Source organism: Cariama cristata, unplaced genomic scaffold (genome assembly GCF_000690535.1).
Source record: "Cariama cristata isolate BGI_N322 unplaced genomic scaffold, ASM69053v1 scaffold21762, whole genome shotgun sequence".
Lineage (NCBI taxonomy): Eukaryota > Metazoa > Chordata > Aves > Cariamiformes > Cariamidae > Cariama > Cariama cristata.
The window spans coordinates 1-13,660 of record NW_009604720.1 but is presented as its reverse complement, the minus strand read 5'-3'; the positions used below and the strand labels follow the sequence as shown (position 1 = coordinate 13,660).

General features: G+C 35.2%; 1 protein-coding gene across 1 annotated transcript; it reads right to left on the bottom strand.

Annotated features, from left to right (window-relative positions):
- Positions 1 to 903: 903 nt before the first annotated feature.
- Positions 904 to 13,446, bottom strand: CPSF2 (cleavage and polyadenylation specific factor 2, 100kDa). The gene is made up of 14 exons (XM_009695721.1): positions 13,264 to 13,446; positions 11,618 to 11,777; positions 11,421 to 11,526; positions 9,773 to 9,902; positions 9,327 to 9,442; positions 8,572 to 8,759; positions 7,867 to 8,157; positions 6,955 to 7,055; positions 6,420 to 6,620; positions 5,578 to 5,730; positions 4,750 to 4,975; positions 2,558 to 2,857; positions 1,441 to 1,575; positions 904 to 1,335 (listed from the first exon to the last, which is right to left on the bottom strand). The coding sequence occupies exons 1-14, from the start codon at positions 13,410 to 13,412 to the stop codon at positions 1,243 to 1,245; spliced, it is 2,349 nt and encodes a 782-aa protein (XP_009694023.1). The 5' UTR covers positions 13,413 to 13,446; the 3' UTR covers positions 904 to 1,242.
- Between the last annotated feature and the right edge of the window lie 214 nt (positions 13,447 to 13,660).

Here is a 13,660-nt window from a genome sequence, read left to right as displayed (position 1 = left end):
ACCCACAGGGCTATTTTTTTGCCACTTTTTCAAAAGGTTTATATAAAACACACACATAGAGAGCACAAATTACATTGCTGTTGTATGTAAAAACAAGCAAGCAACCCTCCACTGCCAAAGCTGGTGGTTCACATGTGGATGGGGGAAAAAAGGATTAAATAAATTCTGGAGAGGTCATTTGTTTGTCTAAGTTAATTATGAAGAAATTAAGGCACCCAAAACTGTGGTCATCTTCACCTAAAAAGTAACGTCAATTCCTAGCATCAGCAGCTACAGTAAGTCCCGCTGTCAACTAAATGAAGAATGGTACAAAACATGCCACTAGAATGAAACATGGCACAAAACCGTTAAATACATCACATGAACTCAGATTTCAAGATAAAGGATCTTCCTGAACTTGGCTCATGGCACTCTGAACAAACAGCAGTGCATGGATAAAGGCTTTAGACTTTGAAAGTATTAAAATCAGAACTCAGAAAAGATTTTACACTTGGTATATTTTTGGAAAACCTAGAAGTTATAAATTTTTTAAGTTTGTACAGAATTTACTCTGAAGCATACAATTACTGGATTTTAAACTGCCTGACAATATTATCCAGTCTTCTTAGAGTACATTTCCAAAGTAACTTTTTGAACCTGCAGATGAATACTTTATACAGAATATGAAATGTTGTTCTGGAGTAAATCAGTGAGATGGAGCAGATAAAACACTGGGCGAAATTTAGGTAGTCTAGCTTTAAGTGGGCTATTAAAAATTCATTTTAACCTCTATTTAAAAAAAAAAAAGACCACAAAACAAAAAACCCCAACAAAACCAGAAATAACTACACAAACCCCAAAAAGAACAAAACCAAAGAAACCCACAGTTCCCTATCTATTCTTCTGTTCTAAAATAAGATTGACTTTTACATATTTTGTACTCTTTTGCAGGGAATCTATGAAACCAAAACATGTCATGACGAATTGAACCTTTCCTGAGAAGGGTTCATAGTCCTAAACTCATTTATAATGTGTTATGTGGGAGACAGAAAGTCATTAACAGTTTGAAAATCAACAACATGGAACGTACCAACAGATTTATGAAGAATGATGGTAGCGGTTATTTACATGTTCAGGGTAGTTAATTGTTCTTTATGAATTAGGTTTCCCCTGTATAAATTAGAAAACTACAAAAAGTCAAAGTTGGGAGAAATCTCCATTTTCTTTAAAAGTTCAAGTAAAAACATCTTTGCAGCACTTTCCTTAGACAATAGCGTATTGCTCGTATAAAAGGTCTCTTATCCTATAGAAGTCGTGACAGAGACAGCCTTCCAATCCGATGCGCCCTGTTTCAGTCTGAAACAAAAGACATGTTTCAATTTATTATCTTTACACTAAGAAGAAACTTAATTTTCATTTAGAATATTATTTACCAAACAGTTCATGACACAGAACACCTACCCTGCGAACAGCTACCAGATTGTTGCACACAAGCACTCCTCCTACAAATTCAGCTTGTATACCTTCTCGCAAGAGAACTTGCTTGAAGTCAGACAGTCTTGGCTCGTTCATAAACACAGACTGATGTCCAAGAACCTTAAACAACACATACAACTTTAATACTTCTGTGACTTAATGCCTTCCATTTTTCCAAAAAATCTCCTGATCATTGTGTTGGCAGGAGTGTGGTCTAGACTACAAGACTATAAACAAGAAGATTGGTTCTATTTCTGTTCACCTGCAGCAAGACGTTTCCAAGATAGGAAGGCCTTAGAAGTTATCCATTAAGTAAAGGAAAAGCTCCCCTCTTTGCTCACATACTGAAGACAAATGGAAACCTGTCACTGAAGATCCCTCTTCCAAGCCATGTTATGCCAGGGACAGAGCTGCAGTAAGCTGTACTGCTGGTCAGTACATACTTTTAGGATGGTTGTCATGAATCTGAACAGACTTTAGAGTTGTCTCCACATTTATCTAGTTCCCAGAACAGACTACATTTAAGACTATGCAACAGTATCTTAAAAAGCAATTCTAGGATTAGAAGGCATTGTAATCATTCAATGAAAAGATAAAAGAATATCTACTCACATGCAAAGGATTTTAATTTAAGAGCAAAGATAAATTTATAGAAAAGATTAATTTAATGAACTCTCAAATCACTATTATAGGAGGAAATGTATGAATTTCAAAGATCTGTATCTCAAGTATATGAAAGTATTTTCCATAGCATTAACAAAACATAATAAAATCCAAGAGTGACTAAATGCCAACTAACTTCCAAATCTGCAAGTACTAACTACAAATATGAGACATGTTAATTAAAATATCCTCATAAATAGATGGTACTGGATGCTAGGCACTGTTAGTGGATGCAAGAGATCATCCTTGCTGAAAAGCATAAAATCTGGACAAAGAGTAGTACCAGGTTTAACAAAGAGAAAATCAAACATGAAAATCCATTATTTCAGTTAGGCTTTCATTTGAGTAAGATCACAGTATCAACCTATAAGCACTAGAAAGAGACAAATGAATACAGAGCTCTTCAAAAAAGAAGTCCAGATCAGCATAATTTCTGTACCTCATGAGGTGGCAGAGGTTCCAAAGTAGGAATGATCTCACTCTCCTCACACATCTCCTTGTCATCATCACCAAAGAGGCTTTTCATGGCTTTCTGTTGTGCAATGACACTAGAGTCTGAAGATGGCATATCCACTTGCATCTCTAAGTCTTCATCTTCCCTCAGCTCCCCCTCTTCCAAAATAACTCCAGTATCCACTTTTGAAACTCGCATGTCCAGAACACCATCTATCCAAGCCAACTCAGCATCCTTGGCTTTACAGAACTGAAGCGAGCTTACAAGAGAATCTTTTAGCCTGACCTGGGTTGCACAAAAATAAAAGTATTATTAGTTTCAAGGAAAACAGAGAGTTCTTACTTCAACCTTTTAAAATTAGCAGTTTTCCTTTCACTGTCTCTCCATATAGGTTTGATTCATACTCTTTTAGGGAGGAAAAGGAGAGAATTGGTATCACCAAGGCAAGATGTTCTATACTTTCAAAATATAATTTGTATAACCCTCATGTCACTACTCAACTTAAAAAGCAGCAGAGATCAAAACCTTTTTTTGTCTTGGCTAAAATAAAAAAAGAAGCTGTATGACTGCAAGCTTGAGTTAAACTTACAGCAAGAGCCATCAATTCCTTTTAAAACATCAGAAATCTTTTTTGCAGCCAAGGAGTTCCCCAGTTGGCCTTAGTAAATTTAAGGAAAGTTTCTATATATACATTTAAGTTACTGAACAACAGTTCCAAATTTCAACCCTCCAAAACAATTTTAATTGGTATTTTATTGTAAGAAGGGATGTTGTAAACATCAGATTTTAAAGTTGACCAAAACATTACCTTACCCTGATTCCTCTGGGGCATTCCAAGCCTTTAACCTATTAAAAAAAGCCCTACTCAAAGACTCTTATCCACATGAGATTGTGCACGATCCCCATAGCAGAATCAAGGCTGCAACAGTAGGAAGGATACTGCAACTAACTAGCCATCTGCAGCACAGTCCACTCAAAAGACACTGGGATTCTGATGCCTCACTCACATCTATTTTCTAATTCAACGTCTCCAGTGTACTTCATCTGTTCAGAAAGCTTCAAACAGAAAAACAAACTAAAGCTATGCAGAAAACTGAATTTCCCCTTTATATAAAAAAATTGAAATTAAATATAAAGCAATTATATTCAGACAAAGATTACGTGAAAAATCACAATTGTTATTTCTTACACATTAGCAATCCTTGTAAGCTTTAAAAAAAAAAAAAAAAAACACCAAAATAAACCACCCTAAAAAAACCCCAAACCACAAATCAAAACCCAAAACCAACAAGCAATAAATCAAAACACAGAAAACACTGTTGTTTTAAGACTGTCAGAACTGGATAATTTTGAGTAACTAGAACTTTCCATTTCCTACAGGTTACCAGATTTTTCTATGGAAAGAAGCAGAAGTACCTCTTTCAACAATTTCACTGATGTTTTTCTATCAACTTTAAAAGTACAGAAGGAATAAAGGGTTAATGCCTGAAGTGCATGTGAGAGACTTTCCTCCAAACAACTTCAAAAGTTGAATCGTGACCATACACAATTTTCATATACTTTCACACAAATTATGCAAGTTTATTCAGAGCTTAACCATGAAAACTAAATGCAATATATTAACGCAGTGCAATACATTATCATAACCTCACTTTCCAAGAACCATCACATTAACTTTTTTTTAGGTGGTACAGGTGTCTTACTTATTTTTAACATTAACTTGTTCCTAACTTTACATGCTCATTCTTAGGTACTATTTAGGTACAAGGGTTTTTTTTCTCTTTGCTAAGGCTCCCCTTCAGATTTCAAAAAGAATCCTGAACTGCAAGTAGTGTACAGTGGTACTTTAAATATAGACATTATAAATCTATTAAGACTTGAGTAAAGCAAACTGATGTTCCCATGGACACGAACCTTGCCTTTTGCACTACAGGTAAAAATGCACCGATCCAATGTTTAAGCTTTTAAACACTTGTTATGAATAATAAGTATAAGGAGAATGCTTACCTAGAAGACAGAAAAAAGCCACTAATGTCTTGATCAAACAAAACCAAGTGTACACACAGGCAGTATTGTCTCTTCCCCCCCCAAAGAATGGAGGCCAAATTAGAAGTCTGCCAATACAGCTCTACTACAGTTCACGGTAGTTACACAACTAACAAATTCCAGTACCTTACCTGGTAAATGTGAGTTTCACTGGTTGCATCTACAGTTTCATGCAGTTTTGGCATGTAAACTTTAATATCTTTTCCACCAAAAGCTCTGCAACATTCTGCAAGGTCCTGACTGGCCTCAGGTGGTCCATGGACAATGATCAGTTGCCTTGGTTTCATTTGGTTAATAATTTTTTTAATTGAGTCCCCATCTGAGCGTCCTTCATAGTCAATATATGTAACTCTGGCTCTAGTTTGAATTAAAAACCCAAGAACAACATTTTTTAGTTTAAAACATTAAACTTTAGAGTGGTCCAAGAATTTCATTCAAAAATGGAAGATATTTTGAAATTATTCTACATCAGCAAAAGCTGTAAGCACAAAGTGTATTATGGATCAGTAAAACACGGAATTTTCAAATATCAGCATGTATGTGTATTTAACACTGTAAATTCCCCAAATTCACTTACATAGTTATCCAAAACATGAGATAAGTGTATTTGAGTAAGTTCTTCTTTTTAAAAAAAATATATGTACATTTGAGTATCTATGCTAATATACTATTGTATCATTTGTTCTTCCTCTTTCACTTGTCTCCATCAGACAGGGAATAAACTGTGAATTTCTTAAGAGTTGGGAACCATAAGACTCTGTACCATGCTCCCAGAAAGACTAGTAAAAACCTAACTTAGATAGCTTGGGGGAAAAAAAAAACCCAAGCAACCAAACAAAAACAAACCACCAAAAAGTAAGCCCTTTCCCACTTTCTTAATTCTGAGCTAGCCTTTTACCCAATTTGCACTGTGCCCATGCCACCGTTCTAGCAGAATTGACAAGAACAAAGCCACTCACTTAATTTCCATGGATTCTGTTGCAGAAATACATTTGGTAGGAACATCTGATAAATCCTGGTCCATAGGCTCTTCTCCATTCGTCAAACCAGATTCTAATTTGCTTTTTTCTTCTTCTGTTGCTTGAAGTTCTGGAACTAGAAAATCTTCAGGTCTAAAGAATGAAAGGCATTTTGCTTTTAATAGTCTTACAGTAAAACCAAAGCACCACATAATATAAAAAGAAACAATGCTGACTATTACTACTGAAATGTTTAATAACTGTTATTGCCAACAATTTTATTATACTTGCCTTCAATATTTCCATATTTGAACAGAGCTCATTTGGAAAATAACATCTTCCTATCTTAAAAACAAACTTTGATATCTTGGGAAATACTAGCAAATTGAGGTTTTCTAGCAAGTATTCCTTATGCAAATAGGACAAGCATCACTAGATTTTTCTAGGATGAACAATGTTCTTTCCCCTCAATATAAATTTATCAAAATTATGGGTGATTTAAAGCAGAAAAAAGTCAGGTTATAAAAAAAGAAATCTTTTATCTTATAAGATAAAGGCAAAAAAAAAAAAAAAGAAAACAGAAAAAAAAAGCCTGAAGTGGGAATACATCCAATACATCCTAAGAAGTGTGAACACAGGCCAAGGATCAGCGCTGTGCAGCTTCAATCCTATCATAAGCTTTCTGTGAGACTTAGCACAAACTGTCCTAACTGTTCAAAAGTTACTGTGGTTGGAAGAATACATAACAGTGCTGCAAAAGAGACAAAGTGATTATTTTTATTACTTCTATTTTTAAATTACTTCATAGCTACTACGTGTTAGCACGCATTACCACCACATACTTGATAATCTCGCCATATTCATCCCATTTAATTCTTTCTTCAGGGGCTGGAAACATTGGATAAGATTTCTTTGCCTGTTTGAAGAAGCTTCCTTTCCGGCTACCTTCACCCTTCATCATCAAATCATGTTTGGTCTTATGTACAGTTGGCTGATCAATATCCTCTTCAGCATCACTCTCATCACTGGAATCGATATCTGCCCTGAAATGACATTCCATAAAAACTAGCACTTTCTTTTTTTTCTTCAGGTTTAATACTACAAAAACACACTGAAAAATAACAGTTGACACAACACTAACCAAGGACAAGGGCAGTTTACCTAACTGAGAAAGAGCTCACAGTCAAACGGCAGATGAAACAGGTCTATCATAAAAACAGATTAAAGACAACCATTCCCAGTTCCTCAGTGCCCTCGGACAAGACTCTCAAAACTGTGATCTGCATTTATCCCTATGAACGGTTGAAGCAGAATGATCACGCAGAAATCTCAACTCTGACCATAACAGCAGAATGCAAGAACAGCCAACACACTTACTCTTTAGACTGTTCCAACTTCTTAGCTGCTTCTTTCTTTAGTTTCTCCTTTTCTAGGTATTCTTCAAGTTCTTTTCCTTCCAACTTGACACGTTTTCTCAACTGCAGATAGAATTAAAACTAATATGATGAGCAGTGGTTTTTTAATTTTTGTGTCACTAACATCAAACTAGAAGAACCTGGCAAAGTAATACCAGCAGGCAAAACAATGTTAAATTTTGTTTCTTGTTTTCTGAAAATCAAATTAGAGTATAGGTCACTTTGAGTAATACTGAATTCTCGTAATAGTCTAATACTGTAATTCAATGCTTCCAAACCAAGCTAAAACTAAAATAAAGCTGCATCATCAGGACTGAAATGATCATTGTGATTACAGAGGACTCCTATAAATTCACAATGTTACACAAATTTATATAAATAAAATAATTTGAAAGCATGAATAACAATTGTGTTCTAATTCCTAGCTTTCGCTTATCTTTCTAATTCTGGTGGGATACACTATACTAATTCAACTTGATTCTCCCCTCATCCAAAACCAAAGTATTTTCCAGCATAAGTAACCCATTGTATATTGTGATCTGTATGTCAAATGCAAGCAGAATTTTTTTTTATTATAAAAAAACCAAAGAAAAGTGTTGTCTAAAGGTAAATACTTAAAGGCAACTTCATGCTCATCTCCATGGAGTATTAATTTTGCCACACCAGCAAAAAGCATTTTGCAGTTCCTAATGTGAGACCTATTTTTATGTAAGTTTATCCACAATTGGTTAAACATGCAACATACTGATTTCAGATTTTCCTCCGCCACTAGAAGCGTTTTCAGAAGATCAAAAAGGAAACCAAGTTCAATTTTGCTCATATTACCCCAGATGGCCCACAATAAAAATATCTGAGATATATAGACAACTCTTACCTCAATATCTATAACTTTTTCAGAAGGATTATCAATCAGGAATCGTGCTAATGTTCCAGGTGTAGTGCGGTAAGTTAAAATTATAGAGTTTTTGGAATCCTGGCACCATTGAATGAAAAGATCTCTAGAAAATCCACACTCTAAGTCAGGCTGACTGGCAAGAACAACTTTTGGACTAGGCACACGAGCCAGATCAGACAGACTATGACACAAGGACAGATGGCGGAACTGAAAAGGATTGTTTCTCTTGTCTTCAAAGCACCTCATCAACTTGTCACTCATCCATTCAACCTAAAATATGTATTAAGAAAAAGTTATCTATAAGAACAGAACTTCTACGATAATGTACAAACCTGATACGAAGTACAGGATGCAATATGCACGTGATTACACCAATGTTTCTCAGCAAGTGCAGAAATAATGCTGAGTGTAAACAACACAAAAATAAGCTCTTTAAGTCCTCTTTTTTAACAGCTATAAACTATGCTAACAAGACTTGTGATAAAAACAGAAATGAATACCAAGAAACATGCCCATAGCCATCACTGGACTCTGTATTACTTCATCAAAAGATGAGAGACACAAACATGCACTATAGAATAAGGACAACACACAGTATTCAGCCATATTTTACTGTTAAAACCAAAATGCTTTTGCATACATGTTCAGTTACCCTCTTAATTGTATTTTAAAATCGAAACAAACCTGTGATTTAGAGAACTCCACTACATTGTAGCTGACATTATTCAAAAGAGCTAGAGAGTAGACTCCTAATCCTGCATCCTTTGTTCTCCAGATCTGATCAAGAAGTTGAGCAAGTTCCAGAACTCTGCCTGCTGTATCCACGGCTATTAATACATTTCCATCACCTCGTAATGTCTCCAAAACATTAGCTAAGAAGAATTAAAAACAAAACAAAACCCTACTTATATTTTGAACCCAAATTAGAATGTTTGTGGCTTGTGGGTTTTTTTTTGTTTGTTATATCACACTAAGAATCACAATCAAAAGCATATTGAACACCGAAATAAATTAAACTTCAAAAGAGATCCAAAACCACATTTCCACTAAAATTAAAGGGAGCTGGAACTTTCTGGGTAGCTCTGAAGATCTCACTGCCCTGATACTAGTTTTCCTTTTTTTTATATTAAAAAAAAAACTGTAAAAAAAAAAATCGTAAAATGGGGTTTAAAAAATCATATGCTGAGGAAGGTCATTTAAAATCCCTTAAGAGATTAATTGATACTAGGTAAAATACATTGTTTCCAAATGTGGTTTACTGTTTTCAGGAAAACGTTTAACCCACAGGATCCATACCATCAGAAAAGAGTAATTCAAAATTTGTTAAATTTTAATAAAGGTTCTTAGTTTGGATGCTGATGAATTTCTCATAGAAAAATAATTTACAGTGGCTAATAAGTCATATTACTGCTATTTTCAAGCCCAAACAGAATACATACTCAGTAGCTGTTCATCCCTTTGCTTCCTCCTGGGTTGTACATAAGTAGCATTAAATGAATCTGTAATAAGCAATGAAGGCCTGCTCAACATTTCCAAGGAACATCCATTCAGATGGCTGTGAAAAAAAGGCAAAATCTCACTTTTTGCATTTCTGTTTTATGAGAAAAACTGAGACAGCTAGCTTCCAGATGTTTGCATGTACACAAACCAAACTCCTCAGTAGCTGCATGTTTCCTGCTTCAAACTTACAAATAAATAAAACTGAGTGGAATGAAGAAACCCAGAGATAATGCTTGTTTCAAACTGATTAATCTGAATGCAACTGAAATTAGTGATCTTATTAGAGCTGGAAAGGCACTGCTACTTCCATACCTGTTTATCACACACTAAATGATGCACACCTAATGCAACGTCTAAGATATATGTATTGCTACATTGAACTTACATCTCCCTCTTGTGGTTGAAATCAACTGCATAAACAATTTCTTCCTCTCCATCCTTGACAATCTTCCAAATTGTGCCTCCTATCATGTGGCCAGCTGGCAATGGTGTGATTGACAAACCATGTCCTTTACCTGCAAAAGTTTTCAATATTTTAGGTACATTACATGTATTAAAATCTATTACTCTGAATAAGAGATAGTAATTTAAACAACTGAATGCCAAAATTATTACGGGGGAAAAAAAGTCAAATGAAGTATGAAAAATCAGTAACATATCTGTCCTTCCCATCTAACCAGTAACTTCAAAATTTTTTGAAATTCACCTCTATTTTGTCTCCAGAAAAAGAAACTAAAGTGAAGACCACTTCTTCCCTCCACCTCTCACCAGTACTCACAGGCACTGCAGAGCTGCTGTAACTATAGACCTAAATAACAGTACATTATACAACAAACATACAGCATGAAAGCAAGTACACTGGTGAAAGGCAAGCGCCTCTCTAGCACAACACAAAACGTTTACTGTATCATTCACTGTCCAGGTACTTACAAAAACACATACAAATTACAGAAGCTGGAATCTTTCCAGAATGACAAATACGCAAGTCAAACAATACCAGGAAAGGTGTTCAAGTGCTGCAGTCAGGAATGACAGACTTTTTTTTTTTTTCAATGCACTGCTGCTCCTCGTCATTGGTGCTAGCCTATATCTTTGTCAGAAGTAAAACTAGGCCACCATGACCATTACTCATTGACTTCACTGCACTCCACCAACTTGAACAGAAGTGCGTAGCTTTAATAATAACTAAAACATATATCGTCGTCTTAGACGCATCCACTGAGTCTTTTCAAATCACTTTTATTAAACATGAAAATAGTAGGGCGTTTTAAAACAGTTGTTCACAAACATTACTTTTAAGATGTAAAAGTTCGCAGCACAGATATAGCCTTGCTACAAATATCTTGAAAAAGGGTCAGCAGCCTTCCAAGGAGGGCATCCCGTTTCTATTTTCCAAATTACAGGGCAAGTATTTTGGCAGGCAGCATTCAGGAACTTGGAGATACTGCATCTCAGAGACAAGCTGCTAGTGGTCAGCTTGTAAGTGTCTTTGTTCAAGAACAGGGTTTCCATTTCATTCTGATCTTTAAATTCAAAAGGGGTGAAAAGCTGCTGATTCTCCAGATGCAACAGTTCCTAGCAGTGAGCTACACAGTATCATCCAGAGTCAGTGAAGACCTCCTCATTAAATCATCCACATGCTGTAACTTAATCTCTGCAGCCTATTCATTCTCTAGAAAGCTTTCCTTTATGTTACCGGTTACCGAAGAGTTCTGAGGTATCTACCACTAGGCATGGGTAAATGCTTTTGTGAGGCATAAGCCTCTCAAAGTTGCAAAAAAACCCAAGAGAGACACAAATGTCTAAATACACTTCGGCACAACCTCCTCATTAAGTGGAAATTCTACCCATTTCCACATACAATCACTGAAGTAAACATTCAGCTGACATACTGACATAGGGCTACTGAATTCAGCCCTGCAAAACGCACAACATTTCAAAACTTACTCCCTTTAAAAAGAAGTTACTTTAACTCTTAATGACTGTTGCCTTTTACTAAAAGTCATTTATTGAAACTTTGGCGGCAATTTTACCTTTCAAGTTCACAATCTGAGAAAACTTCAGCTGTTGTATCTTATCAAAGGCTGCATCTACATCATCCAATGTAAAGAGTGTGAAATCTTCAGTATTATGGCGAGACTAAAACAAATAAGAAGTATAGAGCATTCAAGAACCTGAGCACTCTACCATAGCAAAGATGTTGTGTATGGAAGTATCAACTTAAATATACCTGGTAGAGATCATACATAAACATCTGTCCCATTTTATATACAGGAATAGTTGCATAAATGGCACAATTCAACCCCATTTTTCCAACTGCATATGGAAGAGCACCAAGGTGTAGAGGGTCAGGATGAGAAAGAAGAACAGCATCAACCTGGTGTACATGCCTACAAAAAACAGGGACAATAGAAGTTAGTGAAAAGAGTTCTGTATGCTGTTACATACTCCATATTATGACTATTTTGAGAATACATACACAGTCTGAATGCCAAACAAGAAAACTTAAATCTTTGCAGGTTTAGAACAAAGTTTTTAAAATCATAATTAAAAGTTACAGATATTTCCAAACTTTCAAGTACTTAAAAATGCAAGTGACTTCTGAAAACATAATTTCAAGGTCTGGAAGACATAAGCACAACATCAAATTCTTAATTAGGAAGACCTTAATATATATTTGGACATCACAAAGTAAATTGAGGGGCCAAAAATATTATCAGTGAAGAGATGCTACAAATTGTTTATACATCTAAAAACCTAAAACAGACTACAGTTTTTCTTCTGATGAGAAAGACCAAGTAACAAGACCAAAGACAAACAATCCTTAAATTGATAAGGATGAAATCAAAATGTATTTCTTTAAAAACAGAAAAGGTCAAATACATCATTTGAGAAAAGTGGCACATAAATTTTTTGGGTTTTAATCATTTTAAAAACAGAATATTTTTTTCTTGCAAAGTGTTGCATAAAATAAGAACTCAAACTAAAAATTTACTACGTATCACAATTGAAAAACTTGAGGGCATAAAACATAGGCAACAAGTGAAAATACAAGTTGCGCTGAAAGCTTTTTGTTCCCTCACGGAGTAACTGGGCCACACGCATTCTTCTTGATGGCTGTTATTAAGAAGAGGATTTCATCTAATTGCTTCTCAGGTAAGACACTCGAAAAATTTTATAAATTGTCCTTAGTACACAAAAATCCTCAGTTAAAAGACTTCATATACTGCAAGTATGTCAACGCCAGAAAAGTGAATCTGCAAAAATAGCAGCCCGAAGCTTAGTTTCTTTCAGGAACTTCCATGTTTCAGTCCTAACCTTGTAATCAATGGTTGCATCAGCAAAGCTCCTTGCTGTAAACCTGCAGAAGGTCAGTGTTAAAGTCCAGACAGGCTTATTTCTTTGCAGGGCTGGGATAACCAACAGAAGCTGTTTTCCTGACTGACAGTCTATTCAACTTGAAACAAGAGGTGAGAGTAGAACCACTTTGTATTCAGCCTACAAACACTAAGGATTCCTCCATTTAAAACTTAGCCATTCTAAACTAGTTTAGAGCCAAGGTCAGTCTCCCATAAACTCTGCTCTGTATCACGTTTATGAAAAAAACAAAACATGCAAGGCAAAACAAGCACAGAACAGTTTGAGAACTACAATTAATAGATGTAACTCATTAGACTCGCAAGAAAAAAACCAAGTTTTTACTGGAAACGTATCAGCAGATAATTCCCTTCATATAAAAGATACTTCAAAGAGAAAAAAGAAGAACAACTTTGGATTTAAAATCACCATACACATACCATTGCATGGTATTTTGAAAACTTTCAGAAAAAACCAAGACCTATTTAAAAAAAAAAAAGTATGAAATGAACTACTTACTTCCTCAGAGAATCAATAATATCCATAGAAAAGTTTTCATCCCAGCCACAGTCCAAAAGAAAACGAAATTCATCTACTTGCAACAGATAGCAAAGGGCAGATTCCTCCTGCACCCCTGAAAGCGTAGTCAACTTAATAATCGATGTCATTTTCCTCTCCAAGTGTTTAATCTCCGAAAGAATTAATCTGAATGAGGGAAGAAAATGTTTCATTGACTAATCCAGAGAAGTCTATTTAGATCTAACTTCATGCATTTCTGAGGATATGCAGGATAACAGTTGTGAATACTGTTAAATACAGCTACTGTATATAAATTAACTGTCAGATATTAACTTTTGATTGTTGTAGGTCTTTTGTTATTAGAAAGAGGTTTTTTTGTACAATTGAAAATTAAAAA